General features: G+C 35.3%; 2 protein-coding genes across 4 annotated transcripts in view; one reads left to right on the forward strand and one right to left on the reverse strand.

Moving 5' to 3' along the window:
* Positions 1 to 18,986, forward strand: part of PAPLA1 (Phosphatidic Acid Phospholipase A1) — a 246,688-nt gene that overhangs the window by 100,760 nt on the left and 126,942 nt on the right. Inside the window, exon 1 of one of the 3 annotated variants that reach the window (XM_069818225.1) lies at positions 12,705 to 12,739. The exons of the other annotated variants lie outside the window; for them this stretch is intronic. The gene's annotated coding sequence lies outside the window, so the exon portion shown is untranslated. Of the gene's footprint in view, positions 1 to 12,704; positions 12,740 to 18,986 lie in introns of those variants that run through there. 3 annotated transcript variants of the gene reach the window in all.
* The window catches only part of LOC138694476 (uncharacterized), a 141,517-nt gene that overhangs the window by 89,909 nt on the left and 32,622 nt on the right, over positions 1 to 18,986 (reverse strand). Inside the window, exons 2-3 of the mRNA XM_069818232.1 lie at positions 9,362 to 9,597; positions 6,718 to 6,891 (exon numbers count right to left, since the gene is read on the reverse strand). Of these exons, the coding sequence (XP_069674333.1) occupies positions 6,718 to 6,891; positions 9,362 to 9,597 (410 nt within the window). The remainder of the gene's footprint in view (positions 1 to 6,717; positions 6,892 to 9,361; positions 9,598 to 18,986) is intronic.

Raw genomic sequence — 18,986 nt, forward strand, 5'->3', positions numbered from 1 at the left:
AGTTCGTTATTTTACTTTCTCTACCCATTTTCTCAATCATGGTTAGCGCGGTGAATGTTGTATCGATACATGAACCTTGCTCTCAATGTCATATTAGACATCTAAAGGAAGGTCATGGGGCATGTGGTACTCTCACACATGTCTCTTTCTCAGTCGAGTAGTTGGAATGTAAGCTTAAACACGATTCTACAGTAGGCTAATGTAAGTTCATTGCATCTAATTAGCAGTCCCATATTCATTAATCTGTTATATGTGTACTTAATGTTCATAGAAATCGGTTCGGCCATTATTGCGTGAAAAGGTAACAAACATCCCGATAGACAGTCATGAAGTTAAATTGAAAAATAATTATAATATGTATACCGGTATTTAAAGAAATTTTTTAAAATTGTGACCTTTCATTTCGATACAGTCTTCAGTTCTTTTGTGCATATTATCGCACTATAGACTATTGCATCTAATTCCAATTACCAGTTTCGTCCTTCGTACTAGTAACTCAGGTTGAAATAATTCTACTCTATAAAAGAGTACCTTACGAACTGTAAACTCAATCTTCACTTCTACCCGACTCATATGGATAAAATTGCTCCTTTGTAAAATAACTCCGCTCCAGTGAGCTCAATAGTAATATGCATCTAAGGAAACCATGAAAAAGTTCAGCCAGATACTTTGAACCCATGATCTCCCAGAAGCGAATCTCAAACTCTCTCGGTTGTGTATCATAATCTACTTATAAATCATGTGCATATTATCGCACTATAGACTATTGCATCTAATTCTAATTACCAGTTTCGTCCTTCGTACTAGTAACTCAGGTTGAAATAATTCTACTCTATAAAAGAGTACCTTACGTACTGTAAATTCAATCTTCACTTCTACCCGACTCATATAGATATAATTGCTCCTTTGTAAAAATAACTCCGCGCCAGTGAGCTCAATAGTAATATGGATCTAAGGAAACTATGAAAAAGTTCAGTCAGATACTTTGAACCCATGATCTCCCAGAAGCGAATCTCAGACTCTCTCGGTTGTGTATCATATTCTATTTATAAATCAATAATTTCCATTTAAATACTTATATTTTAAGCCAACAGGGAGAATTTGATCGACTTCTTTTTATATTTAACTAAAATACCATATTAAACATAACGATAATTATTGTAATGTAGATTTCACATACTATCACTGAGCTTATTGTAACGTGAGATGACTGATAGAGTATAGCAACATTAAAAGACACACAGCTAATCGTATGTTTCAATGTTATATTCACTTATAAGAAACACGTTTGTATTACTCTTCGTAGTCTGAATACGGAAGTAAAATAAAGAAATGGGGTATGTCTGTTTGTACCCATCCAGCGTATTACGAAAAAGATTCCATTTATTTAAGGTGGTCTTGCACAACAAACAGGGAATATTATTTATTGTGACATTAAAATACACAAAACTAATCGTATGTTTCAATGTTAGATGCACCTATAAAAACACCTTTATTATTATCATTATTATTATTATTATTATTATTATTATTATTATTATTAATTCTGGAGAATGACTAGTAATTATAGGTAATTATTCAAGTGAGCATTTACTTGGATTTTATGAACCTCCATGTAAAAGAAGTTGTGTGCATGAGCGTCTTTAAATAATAAGAATAGTATATTTTATCTACTTTTATTTACTCGTAATAAACTTACAGTGCTTGTGCATAAACTTGTTTTTAGTTTCGATGCGAATTGGTTCGGCCATTATTGTGTGAAAAGGTAACATAGACAGACAGACAGACATACATACAAACAAACAAAAATGTCAAAAATACGATTTGTGGTCTGAGGATGGTTAATTATACATGTTCTGTATATCCCTTTGTACTTTTAACAACTGATGTGAGAATTACCAGTCTACTCCGCGAATGTGCTCTAAATCTAACAAATCATGAGAGTGAATTAAAAGATATTTGAGAATGCATCACTGATGAAATGCAAGACATTTTAAAGAGACATTTAAGCGAGTACTTTGCTTTAAAATTTAACATATTTGTTGAGCAAAATTTGAATTCCCATAATAAACTAATACTTATCAAAAAAAAATTATTAAAAAATGAATGTCACGTTTTTAAAAAAAAAAACTGAATGTGATGCACTGATTAATGTAATTAATGATGTACATTTTGATAAGAATCATGCGTTAGATCTATGCATCACGACGTGTAATTATAAATGTAAACACCATTTATTTTTTGGAAAAGGATTTATTATTATTATTTTATTTTTATTATTATTATTATTAAATTTTCTGAGGAAGGAGTAAGGTGAAAGATTTTACTTCCTCTGACTGGTTATGCGTCAATCTATCTTCAAAAGTCCAAGTCTTTTTATGTATATCCCTTTGTACTTTAACAACTGATGTGAGAAATTACAGTCCGCTCCGCGAATGTCTGGAATCAGGTAAAAGATGTTTACTTCCAGCCATAGATAGAGTATAAATCATGCTATTTATGCCTCTTTAAATACAGCAACCAGGTGACTGTTGAAGTGAGTTTTCTTCATTGTTATTATACTGTACATTTTATTCACGTCTAGTAATCATAGGTAATTTTTGAAGTGAGAATTGAGTTTTCTCCACATATTTGAGTAATTTTATTTATTTCTACTCACCATTCCGCTATTTCATCTTTTTGAATTCGATTTGATGCATTGTTTTACTTCCACCAAGGTGATACACTTTCTCTTTCAACTGCGGTGAACTGCTTGGGCGCTGCTTCAGACAGCTGCGTCCAGTCAATGTCATATAGTCGAGGACTCACTTTCACTTCCACGTGCGGGATTCACCTCTCACACAGATGGCTAAACCGACTGCGTAATACATACTCATACATATTTCACAACAGAAAATTATTTTCAACTGGCCAGGAAACAGGCGGTGGTCGAAAAAAATAATACAAGTGTCAAATAAGACCTATAGGAACATGTGTATTCGAAACATCCACGCATATCGAGTGATTTACCTTGGCTCTTACGTAACAAGAGCTTTCATTTGAACTTAACAAACAATGGACCTTGAAACTTATGTAACACAGCTTTCACTTCATTTCAACATTCTCTCCATGCTCATTCGTTAATCGCTTTCCCACACCGCTCGCTTGCAAATCCCCATTCACCAATCACAAACCAGCTCCCCTTATCCCTCCTTTGACCACGCCCCCTTTCCCCTATCCCTCTTTTGGTCACACCCCGTTTCCCCTCACCTCTCATTTGGTCACGCCCCCTTCCCCCACCCCTCCTTGGGCCACGCCCATGGGAGCCCGGAAGCCCTTGACGTCAGCTTCATTTCCTTACTACTGACATTGGGGCTTAAAACTTAGCATGCCTTCTTCATGCTCTCTATAGGAGTGTGGAAAGAAACTGTCTTTTCGTACAGTAGATAAGTTAATATTTACGGCAAAATAATTTTTGTGAAATCACTACGGCTCAGTTGTTCGAAACTATGACACCTGATATTCCACTACCCTCTGAGCTTCTTTAACTCGTTGGATTCATGGCTGCGTGGTATTATGCTATCACATTCAGTTCCGAGATACAATTAATACAATGGACTCAAAGGATCCTATGTCAATTGAAATGGCTCTAAATATTCTGTCAAATTAAGAACTTCAAGGAAATTGACACATTTTTCCTACCAGCTACTACATCACTGGAAACTGAAGGTCTTCTCTTGAATCATTCATTAAATGTTTTGTTACTAACATAATCGAGGAGCTTGGTATCGAAGTTGGACGACTCCAGTTTCGCTTTTTCTTTTTTTCAGGAGAGGCGAAAAACTAGATCCTTGGAAACCAATGTCACCGTTATCCCACGTACATTTTTTTAAACATTCTCATGGGTCATAGAAACATTTTTTCAGTCTCAAAATGTGATTAAAATTAATATTCAGATCGCAATTTAAGTTTAAAAAGTGGAGTTATCCATCTCCGAAGCTAAGTCATGGAGTCGTCTGTTTTTGAAACCAAATGAAGCCATATTTAAAGTGAAGTTGTCTGTTTTGAAACCAAACTAACCCATATTTAAAGTGAAATTATCTAGTTTTGAATCTATGTCTCTTCCAACTCGGCTTCAAAGCAAATTACGTAAAACAGTACTTATTCATCCACAAACAGACTATATAAACAATCAGCCATGTTGGAGTCGCGATGCGTGATGGAGAAAAAGTGGTACGAATGTAGGCTTATTGGCTACCGAAGAAATTGTCCTAATTTGAATTCACAGTGGAGTTGTCTATATTTTGATTTAAAGCGCACAATTAAGTGCTATTTTCGCTCTGTTCTGTCCGGTGTTGAACATAAACAATTCCAAAATCGCATTCAGCATATAAAATTCTACGAGAAACAATCGATATCTCGAAATCGCAAAAAATGGAGTTGTCTAACTTTGATACTATGCTCCTCATTCAGTTTAATATCCATTCCATATAGTGTATGGCAGAAAATTAAATTAAATAAGCTATGATATTTGGGGAAATCTTGAATATAAACATGTTTGAAATATGAGGTACTCTAGAAAAGAAAGCTTTGGATGTATCTGAAGACTTGTGGAGCAATTAAGTCTTTTAAATGCCCATCGATAACATTTTGTGACGTCGAAAGAGTTTTTCTCCATTACAAGAGTGTGTGTTCAGTTAGAGGTACAATTTAGTTTGAGTACCCGAGAGACATTGGTTGTGAACTACAATTTCATCCTTTATTTAGATACGGAGGCAAGCACATCAACTTCTCGACATTAAATACAAGTTTACATAGACCTAATATCATATTTATCGAATTTTTAGTGTATTTTTTGGAGTATTTTACACATTTTAAGGGCATAATTGCTTAGAGCATGAGCTCCCTAACTCTTATACGGTTCGAAGAGAAGTCGAAAAAATCTGGAGGAAAAGAAGAAAAATGATAAAAGAGGAAGAATAGAAACCCAACAAGGAAAGAATTATGAAACATTTTAAATAGCTATTCACGTTTTTGGCAGTGTCAGGAATGACCTCCGAACTATCCAAGATTCCGAAACCGTGACGTTGCCACGTGATTTGTCTGTTTGATGAAGCTGTCTTTATATTGCTACTAAGGATTCATGACTTTGTATGAGATGCAAGATGCTAAATATCCCACTAATGTTGTGGAAACAACGCATTGATCCAAGGGGATCATGCTGCACGTGAAGGCTGCGTTCTTACTCTGGTAGGGTATGCGTAATAAACTCTTGCACTTGATTGCTCCTCCTGGATTCATTCGTGAGCATTTTGATATGCATATTGAATTTAACGACTCTCTTAGTCTATTACTTTAACGAACTCAATACAGACATTAATTATCCACTTCGATTAGCCCGGTTATCACGAAACAAAGGGACGAATATAATCTTTTCGACTGAAATAATGAGGCATTTGATAAAGCATTGTGGACCGTACGTCAATGTTTCATATAACTTATATTTGCACAATCTCTGAAATATCGTATAACCTTTGTTCTTTGCTCTCGCTGATAAATGAATCATTCCACTTCACTATACCTGCCCTATCACACTCTTATCCGTTCTACCTCAAGTCTCGGTCGAGCATCATAGGCAACCTTGATTTAGAAATATATCACTTTTTTCAGACAATATCTCAGCTACAATTGAAACTTTTATTATTTTCAAACTAACAGGTATCGCATTAACTTGTATGTTGGTCCATTCCAAGGTGTCGTTCTTTCTGCAATTGAGCGCCGTGCTAAGTCACTGGCTGGACCTGGTAATGACTTGGGACCAGTCTCCCCAGTGGATGCGCACACCACAGAGAAGTTGTTTACGCTGAGACACTAGTGCTTTGGGCACAAATCTATGTTGTGTTGTGGAATTTTGAACGTTTTCTTAAGTTAGACTAGGGCTGGGCACAGAGAGTGAATCCAAACTCTAAACGGGGACGCTTAATATTCATCCGTTACGGCATCAACGCTGCGCGGTGTTCGACGGGGAAGAAAGTGGTTGAAGAGAAGTCATATGGCTCCCCGTAAGAGTATAAATCTCTCTTGGTGCCCAGCCCTGAGTTAGAACTTACTTCGGTTGGTCTGGCTGTTGATGCCTAACTATTCTCATTCGCAACAAATAGATCTTGTATACGACATTGTAATTGCAGTCTGTCGTTAGTCGAACAAAATGAGTTCTTTACTAGCGTGATAACACTCCAGCCCATCGATTGTTCGACACAAGCCAAATTAGCCAAGATTCAAGATATTTATTTATTTATTTATTTATTTATTTATTTATTTATTTATTTATTTCTTTATTTGTTTATTTATTTATTTATTTATTTATTTATTTATTTAATCTGTGTTCAAGTCATGGCGGATTAGATATGTTTCAGTTGTTAATCCGCCATTACTCTCTATATAATTATTATTACAAAAAATAAAATTCAATATATTGACGGCATTAAGCTTGTACCACATCATAGTTCATAGTCCAGAAATTTTACTGATTACGACCCTATTTTCTGGTAGACGTAAACTTCAATCATTTAGAAAGAATTAATGATAACGGTATTTATCACTTCTTAAAATATCATTGTCCTCGTCCGATTATGATCTTCAAGACCTCATATCTCATGGCTAGCATTCATATTGCCTACTTTTTTTTATAGTATATTATTGTATACAATATGTTTCCTGAGTTATCACCATCTTTACCTCAGTGGATTCTTTCTTGTTCCGCTGCACGTCTCTTTCAGGATTGTCTTCCTGGTTGAATTCATTTCTCCCTGTGACGTAGAATCCGCCTCCAGTTTTCTGAGCCACTTCACGGTATAGGGCTTCTATTCCAGGGTACGGTGATAGAGGCGATCCGCACCAGATCACGTGTAACTGTAATGGAAGCAGAGATATTTGTTAATTTTTCTCCGAGGTGTAATTGAACGTTTTCTCATGCGGGAGTAACTAAAATCAGCCTAGGTTATCAATTGTGAATATTGAATGGTATCCTGCTGTGTTGCATAGTTCATTGTCTATTAACTAGTGTGACTTAGTCTCAGTTACCATGTTAAGGTAATTAATTTCCAATATTTTAATTTTCCATTACATTTAACACAATCATTTAGAAATTAATGTACAGTAGTATTAAACATTTGTGTGGCAGCAATTGAGAATTTTACCAATTTGCTGTAAAAAAAAAAGTAGGAGAAAAGCGAAAGGGCATGAGGAATTGCAAAATGGAGAAGAAAGAATGAATTTGAAAAAGAACACAACTAGGAAGTTGAGAAGGGAGACAATAGGCCTAAGTAAACCAAAACGAAGAGAAAAAAGGGCGGAGAAGAAATAAAGAAGAAAATGAAAACTGGAAGGAAAATAAAAACAAGAAAAGAAACTGGGACCTGGAGGAAAAGTACAAGGAAGAAACTAGGACTGGGGAGGGAAACTACAATTAAAGGAAGAAATGAGACCGGAAAGGAAAACTGAAACAAAGGAAGAAACTGAGATCGAGAAGGAAAACTACGAAGGTGATTCGGAAAGTTAGTTTCGGTCTCGTCTCTCACGCGAAGGAGTGGCGTTAGCAACGTCATCTTTGTTCCGCTATGTAACTAGGTTCAATACGCTCTCTGCAGTGTCATTGTTAGGTTGCATTCGACCGTTTCTATCAAGAAGACGGGCGTTTAAAATGTGTGCAATAATTGAAGCTCCCGCCAAGTGTGAGGTACGCGCAGTAATACGGTGTCTATAGGTAAAACGATAGCTGCAATTCATCGTGAGATTACTGCAGTGTACGGAAACATTATGAGCGACAGTATTGTTGGACGTTGATGTGAATTCCTAGATAGACGCACTAACATCCATTATGAAGAACGAAGTGTCCGTCTATTGTGAAGGATGAACTTGTTGTAAAAGTGGATGATGTGGTCAAACAAACTCACCGTTTCACAATTTCGGAATTCTCTGAGTATTTTCCGAAAATCAGTCGGACTATTCTGTACGAAATGGTGACACAAAGATTAGGTTATCATAATTCGGTACGTGAACGTCGAAACGAAACGACAGTCAATGGCGTGGTCACACCAACTTCCCCACGAAACAACAGAAAATACCTCTAAAGGTTTTCAATTAAGATGATCATGGCAACTATCTTTTGGGACAAGAAAGGTGTATTGTTGAAGGATTTCATGGAACGAGGCACAACAATGACCTCTGGCATATATTTTGAGTTTTTAGGCTTTCACAGTGACTGTGATTGGAAATTACACATTTGGGTAATTCATCGTGTCCTGGAACTTGACATTTCCGGAAGTTTAATTCCAATCTGGCATGTATTATCAGATATTAATTAAACTAGGGAGAGAAATTCAGAACAAACGACGTGGCATGTTGAATTCTGCGAGTTGTTTTGTTCAAGCGACAATGCCCAGCCGCATACTGCCGCACGCACTCAAAATCCTTCTGCGACATTTTCAGTGGGATGTGTTTTATCATTCACCGTATAGTCCTGACTTGGCTCCAAACGACTACCATCTGTTACCAGACATGAAGAACTGGCTTGGATCTCAGCGGTTTCAAATGGATGAGCTAAAGGAGAGCGTCAGTGGGTGGTTACAATCGCTAGCGGCTGATTTTTACGTAGGGAAATTTGGAAACGGTGCAAGTGTCTGAATGTAAGTGGAAATTATGTTGAAAAGTAATTGAAAGGTGCACTTTCACTTGTATGTAATAAAAGTTCCCTCAATAAAATGTTTTCTGAAAATAAAATACCGGAACTAACTTTCCGAATCATTCTCGTGCAAGGAAAGAAACTGGGACTAGAAAGGAAAATTACAATAAGGGAAGAAACTGGGATCACGAAGGGAAATTGCAAGGGAAGATTCTGGGACCAGAAAGAAAAACTGCAACATAGAGCGAGAGAGGAAAATGAACAGGAAAGGGATAGAGAAAACGTCGAAGAGAAAGAAAAAATAGAGGAAAAATGAGAGATGAGTGAAATGAAGAAGAGAGAAAGGAAAGGGGGCGACGAAGGCAAAAAAGGGAGGATTAAGGAGAGGGAATGATAACTAAGGCAAGATATGGGTTAATAGGAAAAAAGTTAATAGCGTCATCGCAGTAGTCGCGTTCATTCGGGACAGCGCTAACTCGGCTATTTTTTACGAGTTGGAGTAGCTGTGAGGGGCTGAACTACCCGATTCCAAAATGTCCGCTGTGTTTAGAAAGAATAATACCCTTGTTCATTCGCTGAGTGATCAGAATAAAAATTTGCTACGAAAAATGGCGACTGCTGTCACAGCGAAGCTGAAGCGCTATCGGTCAGCAAGGTGTTCGTTGTTGTTGCTGCCTCTGAACGCAATCATTGACTCACTTTGCACCGTTTAAGAATGAGGTTCTGTGTGGTGAGCTGAGCCAAGTCCTCGTCGCCAGCAGCTCTGCCTGTGAACAGCAGGATGGCGCTGTCGAAAGGCACCTTTTCCGTAGCCTTGAGCATGGAGTAGAAAGCCACGCCGCCTGTGTTGGTGTTGAGGACTGTCACTGGCTTGATGCTTTGGATGGCATTCTGCAACTGCCGCATGTCCATCGGTTTCTGCGCAGACCCGATACCTGCAACACATCGCCATGACAACCATCAGTTTCGAACGTATAGTATGTGGTATTCTGACGTGATAGGGAGAGGTGACAAGTAAATGTTTACAAAAATGCCACCACGAAAACTATTATTTTCATTTCTGTTCTTTTCTTTGGACAAGTTCCATTGATTTTTAAAATGTTCTAACCACTGTTTTTATGCAAATACCTGAATATTCTTTTTATTCAGAAAATTCTTATTCATGGTATGCTGCTGATCATAGGCGCCGACTTTGGGAGGAAGGAGCAAGGCACTTTATGCCTCAGCTCACAGTCGGAAGCGTCAACCCCAATAAAATTAATACAGGAGTCTCTCCTCTCCAAGTAATTCGAAGAAAGATCCCTCATGTTAAAAAAAGTAATTAGTAACTAGGGCATAAGCCAAAAATGGTTATTTCAAATCGACGTATAGAGATGGTCAACTGCCGCAATGAACATACTTGTGACGCAACTCACAGTGCCCTTCTCCCTTTCTTTCCTATTGTATTTGAGATTGGTGAATCACGACACATGATGCATCGGTGGCTCCAGTTTGTCTATGATCATATTTTTTTTTTCTTTTTTAGTTCAGTTCAGATCTATCGGCTATTGTGATCGAACAGTAACGGTCATAAGTAACTTATTAGCAAGCGGAAATATTAATAGTAATAATACGTACTACAGAATTAACAATGTATTAGATTGTATTTTTGCCTAATATCAGTTAACAAATTACTATTATAGTCGCGTCACTCTTATTTTCGGCAGCCAATGACGTTGCAAGTTGGCTGCATTTAAACGTGTGAGTCTTGTCATTCGCTGCTGACGACGTTACGCACTACCTAAGGCTCGATAAATAATGAATATAATCGCCCGCCATTTCGGTTCTTTTGTTGGCGTTAAAAGAAAGCACACGAGGACGCGGTTTGCTGCACCGAACATTATGATGGCGTAGCTCCAATGAGAGTCGATGTATTATCATAGGAGCTACGACGTGATAATGTTTAACGGTGCGGCAAATAGATTGGTAGCTCGGCAACGAAAGAACAAAAACGGCAAACGATAATACCTACCTAGATTTTATAGAGCCTTCACTTTCTAAGGCGTAAGCAAAGAGGAGGAGTTACGCCGGAAATAACAGCGACGTGACTATAATGTTCAACATTTTCCATAAACAATTAAATTTGTTACTAAATTTAAAAGCAACCGTTATCAACATTGTTTCAATTATCGTTTTTTTGTGATAATCGCGCGGGTGTGTGCTTGTTAAGTGATCAGTGATTGCGTTGCAGCTATTAATAATGGTTAAATTCTTAATAAAGGAGATTGTTCAAAATTGCAATGAATTGGAACAATGATAAATTCGTTTGTAGTAGTGGCATCATCGCTGCAAGGATCAACGAAGGGTGAGCAAAGCAGTTAAAAGGAAACTGTAGTCCTAAGAGTCTTAGTTTTCAACCTCCTTAGGAATTTATAAAAGTAGATTTTTGTTGTACCTTGTGTATCAGCGTTTATTAAATTATATTATACATTTTTTGTTTCCCGATTTTAATACAGTTTCCATGGGTGTTATTTGAAAAATTATACTATGTTATTTGCTGTAAAATATATAAGGACATTTCCGAGAAACAGCAATTTAAGTGTTCTCGGATTTTTTTTGGCAGAATCCTGTCTCCCTTTCCAATATTTCAAATAAGTCTGCGCCTATGATGCTGATGTCTCCTGTGTATATCAGATTCGATGTTTGATGTGACATATGTTTTTTTTTTTTTTTTTTTTTTTTTTTTTTTTTTTTTTTTTTTTGTACTCTGCATTATAAAAAGGCTTCATCGTAGTGAAAATAATGCATAATATGGAAAGTGCCTCACGAAGTGGAATTTTATGATCTATTAACATATTCATCTCCCAAACTGTTGATACATCTCCCCATAGTCATAAAACCTCCTTAATTTAGTAATGCTCTCTCTAAATTAGTAGTTTATTGATGCTGATTCGGTTTTTACGAAGTGATTAACTTTTTTCTTTTTTCCCGGCGAGTATCTTATTCAGATTCTTAACCAACTTCTAGGCACTAATGTGAGAATAGTGATTATCTATGTTTTTATGTCTTTATGGTGCATAAGAACAAGTATAAAAAGGACGCATATTCAGTTCTAATGGAAGAGAGTTCAATCCTATTATTCTCCCTATTTTAAGAAGGCACTTGAGTCGGTATTGTCTCCGGATGTATGGTGTTGGAAAGTACTGTATTGCGTTTCGTTTTTATTATCTCAGGAAAGCGAGCTGCGTATCTCATCCGGAGAACACGTTTTTGTAAGAAAAGTTTGTACGTGAATACTCCTTCAGTACACAAATTGGTTCTTTGTTCATGTATCAGTATTGGTTTTCCGTATCAAAATCGTCAAACATCCTGTAACTTAAACAGTAAGGCCTAACATCAAAGACAATGAGCATACACCCAAGAAGATAACCCCGTCTTATGAGAACGTTATAATTATAAAAATTCGAATCTATCGCTTCTTTATTGTTTCCTGGTAAACTATCTTGGCATAAGTAAATCGTCTCAATGTCCTAAAATAGATTGCGTATGATCAGTGGTGGTTACGCCGTATTACAACTCTGGAAAATTTGCTCTTGACTTTGGATGTCAATGTAGTTTTACTTCATGGCATCAGAGCAGAATAAATGAACGATATATATATATATATATATATATATATATATATATATATATATAATATATTTACCCTACCTTTATACCTAATTCATGCACTGTATAATATATAGTAACAAAATAGTCTCACCCTCTTTTTTAGTCCTTTTCCTCCTACCTTGTTTGTCTCTCTCTTCTTTCCCCTTTTTCGACCATTTAATGTTACCTTTCTTCCCTTCCCTACTCGCCTCTCCTCTTTCCCATCCCTTTTTTCATTCTCATTTTATTTCTCTTTAATTTTGTTCCCTTGCATAATATATAAAAACGTGTCCAAACAAACACAAAATAGTTCCAATTACAGACTATCATGGTTATAGAATTAGCGTATGCAAGCATTGATAAAAATTGGGTCCTAATGAATTGAGCGAATTTTTCGTAACTTACAGGACAACTACTCCCGAGTTCCTATTGACTGCGATCTTAAACGTAGGTATGTGAAGTAGAGACTAGAGGCGTAAACCTAATTTGAAACTGTACAGGAATTCCTGTAGCTTTGTGTCAGTTTCAGGAAATTATGAACGTACATATTTCATTATGATATATTGTAATGCTTGTACTGTCCGACCGAGTGGTTATGTTGCATCCCAGTTTCCCCATCTGTTTTTGGTGGTTAGTGACTGGGCTGTTAGGCTCTTTCCTGCAAATATTTGGTGTACGGAATTGGAAGTGTACGCAGTAGTGTACAACTGTTTAAAATAATTTAAGAAATAGGCCCCGTTAAGTACCTGTTACGTAATTTCGCCCGTTTCGATGAGCCTGCGACATAATCCCTCGAACAGACAGTAATAGATTATATCTTCATAGCACGCCTACATTTTGGGTGTACAAATACGGAAATAAAAATTTGAAGCTCCCTTATTGTAAGTTTCTCTTACAAGACACTGCTCATGTGCAGTAAACAAGAGTTCCTATATAGGCCTATATTCTACTTCTGGACAGTCCTGTGAAATTGTTGCCTACATACAGATGGACTCCCATGAAGACTCGCTCCAAATTTTAATTCCGTATCTGTACATAATTGACTTAACATATAATTACGTTATGAGATTTTTTTATTAAGAAAGGGAAAGTGAGACTTGAAGCTTTCCTGGAATGGAATAATTCTTCTCGGGTTTAGGATCCCTAAAGAAGATGGCAGAGCTAGTCATCGAAAGCGGTTATCCAACTCACCTGACTGAGAACCCAGAAAGAATTATTCCAAAGAGAAAGTGCTTTATCCAGTGTAAAACAACTTGCATTTATTTAAGATTGTTAATAATAGGACGTATAGGTTGACAACCGAGCGGGATGATTGTGGCTGTATCGTCTCGGACTCGAATTCGGAAGACGCGGGTTTTTCCCCAATCTCAAAGGCGAATGCCGGTTTGGAATTCACTTTCAATCTACCTCGAACGTTCTGTCAGTTGTCTTTAAGTGGTGATCCTTGTCGAGCTGATCCCTTACCAGAGAAGGCTCTCCACTGACCATGGCTCGTGTGTGATCTAAAAAAAAAATATTCCTACATACATATCCCTACTAGCTAGAAAGATCTAGAAAGGAAGTTAAACAGGAATGAAGAAAAAACAGATCTTTGTAATTTTACATTGTGAAGCTAGACGAATTTTAGTCATTTCATATTTTAACTGTTGCTGTTACAAATAGCTACAGTAGGTCTAAACTACGTTGCCATTTATGTATTTATTTATTTATTTAAGTTACGAATTTGTTGTTGTTACCTTATGTCTTCATTTCCATATTTAAAATTGTGTTTACTTTGTAGCCTCTTTTAGAAGCATATCTGTTGGCTGATAACTGAGGCAGCTGTTTCAGTGTCAGTTTGTTTTCATTACCTTCAAATATAAAAAAAAAATATCTAACTTAGAATTATTTTGTATTAAATCAACTTTCAGTATGGACGGTCCAAGCTCTTGTGGTCAAATCTCACGGGTACACATTATGGGATTCCACGAGGCTCAATAATTGCTCCTGTATTATTCTTAATAGCAATAAATGACCTACCAGAATTCATTAAAGCAATAACAAATGTTTGCAGATGACACTACTTTCCTATGTTTTAGCTCCGCTCTGAATCAATTACATGCTGTTACCAACCATATTCTGTCACAAATGGCTTTATGGTTTGAATCTAATGGTTTCATGCTTAATCAAGAAAAAATTGTCAACATAACGTTTGGCCTAAATCATCTAATAAGGACAACAGACTTATAAGTTTGTATAAATACAAATTTTCTAGGACTTTTTATAGACTCCAGTTTAACATGGGATAACCACTTCGAATACATATGTATAATGCTATCAAAAGTTTTATATTTGTTAAAGAAATTAACGACTTGCGTTTTTTTTTTCAAAATTATTTCAGATGTTTCTACTTTTCTTTTTTTCAGTCGATAATCCGATATGCCTTAATTTTCTGGGGAAATGGAACCAAAATTGGAAGTAACTTGATTTTTTTCAAAAGAAAGCCATTAAAATTTTATGTAAATCAAAGTATCTGGAGCATTATCGGCCACTTTTCAGACAATCACAGATTTTAACAATCATAAATTTGTATACATGTATATACGGTCTTGTACTTTACACTCGACAAAATATCAACAATCACTTTTTAGTGGCCAATATGCATGATCATGAAATTAGAAATAGTAAACAAATTAATATTCCATATTGTATATTACAAAAGAGCAACACAAACTTTTCAATTATGGGTACGAAATTATACAAGGTGATTCACGAGGATTTACCGTCACTTACGGAGCTTATTTCCGAATACATTCTGATCAAAAAATGTCATATAAACTTTTGCCCTAATCTCAATATTTTCAGAGCTACACTAATTTGAAGTTTGTAAAATATCATTCATTATCATTAGTTTTAAGGGTAAAATATTTTTACAGATAAAGAAAGAACTATTCAGGAGTATCATTTCTTTAATTAGCTAGTATTCAGAAGCTAAAAATGTGTTGTGAATTCCATAGTTGCTTCGTACAGATTTTTTTCCCCCGATTTTTAATTATAAAATTACATTTTCTTACGCATTTATCACAATTGTTACAAATCACGCCGCTCTTTTAAATTCTTCAAGACTGTACATTAGTATGCATAATTATTTGCAAAGAATCACGTTCCTGAAGTCGTATGACTTGTAACGATTTTTGTGGCAAGTGCGTAAGAATGATGTAATTTTTAATTAAAAATTGAAAAACAAAATCTGTACAAAGCAATTAAGAACACATTTTTAGCTTCAGAACACTAGCCAATTAAATAAACTATACTTCTGAATAGTTCATTCTCAATTTGTAATATTTTTTACCCTTAAAACTAAAGAAAAAAGGTAGTTTACTAACAACTTCAAATTAATGTAACTCTGAAAATATTGAGATTAGGACTCATGTTTGACATTTTTTTTTTTTTTTTTTTTTTTTTTTTTTTTTTTTTTTGCTCAGAATGTCTTCGGAAATAAAGCTCCGTAAATGACAGTAAGTTCTCGTGAACCTTCCTGTATAAGCTCCCTAGTCAATGTTATAAATTACCAATCAATAATTTCATAGATTCTACAATTAGTTATTAAATAATCTTTTTTATTATGTTGAGTTTTAACACAAATTTGTATGAAATTATTTTTATTAATTTTACAAATTATGTCATATTTCCATTGTATTATTTAAAGTTTTCTGTTTCATTGTATCAATGTTTTTTCTTTGAAATGTACGAATATATGTTTTTCAATGTATCTGTGATGAAGCCTATAATTGTATGTCTTATCACCTAAGAAATTGGATTGGATTGGATTGGATTGGTGATGGTTATATAGGGCTACAAATCTAAGGGATTGGCTTCGATACCCAGTAAAGAAGTATGTAAAAATTTGTCACTGTAAATAAACTGGATGTTTGTTTTCCCCTCCCCATTTGTTTTTCTTCGTAGTTTTATTAGGCATTGTTATTATTGCAGGCTACTAATACCTTAGCTATCATTTTTTTAAATGCCCATTTTTGTAAATGACAATTTTTCAAGCATTTACAGTATACTAAAAATTAATTAGCTTGCATATTAAACCGTGTAATATGTAAATTAAGTACTGTAGTACAATATATATTTTTCTGACTATAGACAATAATATATCGACGGACCAGTTCAAAAGGGAAACCAACTCAAAATTTAAAGTTTTAAGAAAACCGCATTTTAAAGATCTGTGTTGCTGTGAAAAATCCAATTAACACACACTAATTTGAAACTTATAGACGTGTATATATAAAACATCATTTACAGAATTTAAAGTAATTTCAATTATCCTTGAATTTTTCACAGCAACATGAAGCTTTGAAAATGCAGGTTTTTTAAAATTAAAAATTGTGAGTTGTTTGTCTTTTGGACTGGCCCGTCGATGTGTAATGCGGAAAATGAAAGTTTGTTTAGGTGCATGGTAAATGTTTATGTAAAGCTTTCGAATGGGAGTTAAATGAAATGGAAACAGAGGTGTAACTAAATGGATAATAGAGAAGGAAATTGTTACGGAAGTTTAAAACGTACAATGAGGAAGTTTGTGTAGTCCTTGACTGATTTACTTAAAAATGGCTTTTAAGGAACCCGCAGGTTCATACCGCCCTCACATAAGCCCACCATCGGTCCCTATCCTGTCGTCTTTGGTTATTTAACTAAAATGATTATATTTAATGTGCTATCATTCCTGAAAGGATTGGCTGGTAGTTCTTGAGTATGACCAAAATCCGTACAAAAGTTAGAAGAAATTTTGTAATAAACGAACCTAAAATCATCTTGGTATACCAGAAGAGGGGGATCTCGGGTACATTAGCGAAAACTTCTCAATCTGTTTTTCTTGCTGTGTCATAGTGCTTCGTCTTTGTATTTCATATAAATCAGAAATCAAGAAAAATGACGCAGCTTGAATATTATTATTATTATTATTATTATAGCTTAGCTTGGACATTATTGAAGTATTTTCCGATCGAGATCAAGATTTTCCTTTCTCTTCAGCTTTTTTTTTTTTTTCGGCCTAACCGAGATTTCTGTGAGGCGGGTATAATGCTAGCTGAGGGAGATGATTCTTGGAAATTCTGTACATTCCTTTGGTATTATTTATATTACATCTTGAAGTATAATATCGACTTAATCTTCTCTCGAATTGTTGCATTCCTCGTATATAAGAAAAGTCTGGAGAAATCTAGTAACGGTCTCGAGACTCTCGTCTGCTCCAGTGTCAATGTATCCCTGCCGCTTTCTAATTCGGGATAGACTTGTGTAAACATGACAAGTACATTTTGACTTACGTTCATTTAAGGTCACAGTGATCTTTTGAACATTTTTCGGTATTTGGAAATATCGGAAATCTTACTCATTTCCCATGTGATCATTCAAGATGACATCAGCTCTTCAGGAGATATTGCATAGAGATACATGACGATGTCGTAGAACAGCGGAAGTCCTGGAAACGACATTAGGTGTGACCTCAGCTGTATGTAGACATATCGTCTCTGATCGAATTCAGTTTACAAGAGCAGACCACTAAGGATGACGTGGTCATAATTTGTTTCTTACAGAAATAAAAATTAGTAGTAGTTCTGCAAGGATTTTGAAACTATAAATTAATGAATAATAAAATTACGAAAGATATTAACTTAAAAATGCCATAAGACTTCATTACAACTCGGCAATTAAAGTGAAAAAAATGACTGTTGAAACACTTCAAAAGAAATACTTCAGTATATTTCAAATGGAACGTAAGAAAGGAGTAATAAAACCACTGAGAGGGAAAGAATTTGAAGATTGATGGGAGAGAAGGGACTAGAAGATGGAGGTTGAACGACGGAGATGAATAGGGAAATTTAGTAAAACATTAAATGGAAATGAAAATGTTGCAGCAATGCAAAACCTGATGAATAATAAAGAAAGTTTTCTTAAGGCATATTTTATAACTTCCACAACCCGACAGGTTAAGACTATCATGACGTAGGATAAAACTTGAAATAACTTTGTACATTGAACTACTTGCACTGTAACAAACTACTGTTTAATATTATTTGAATAGCTACTGCTTTCTGTACATAATAATGGCTTCATATCTAACCTACCACTTGAATAGAAACAAGCAAGGGAAATCATTTTCACTAAAGGTGCTTGGTCCTTTACATCGTCACTCTTATGAGTATGAGAGTAGAAATAGTTAATTTGCGCAACCACATGTCACAAGCCGTCGTCATCGTCATCGTCATAGTCATCATCAGGCACCACAACTTCAAAATTGAAAGTCTTGACCTTCTCCAGACACTTCTGTCTTTGACTGCCTTCAAATTAGTCACTTCCATTCTCTTCAGGTCGTTATATCACCATATCACCATATTCATTATAGTTCAAGCTTCAGACAGATATTTACTCACATATAGGGTGACCAGATTCACAAAGATAAAAAAAGAGGACACGAAACTTAAAAAAGGACATTGTTCGAAAAAACAGGACAGAAAATATGTACTTAGATTTAGGCTGTGGTCTATATTATACTTTAAATTACGTCAATATATATTTTATATCAAAATATTTACAGTACAGATTTAAAGCGTATATCGTACTTAACAGTATGTTAATATCTGTTTTATTACAAACTAATTATGAAAAAAATTTGATAAATGATTTTACAGATAAGTAGCTACATATGAAA

The sequence above is a fragment of the Periplaneta americana genome, chromosome 2 (assembly GCF_040183065.1).
Source record: "Periplaneta americana isolate PAMFEO1 chromosome 2, P.americana_PAMFEO1_priV1, whole genome shotgun sequence".
Classification (NCBI taxonomy): Eukaryota; Metazoa; Arthropoda; class Insecta; order Blattodea; family Blattidae; genus Periplaneta; species Periplaneta americana.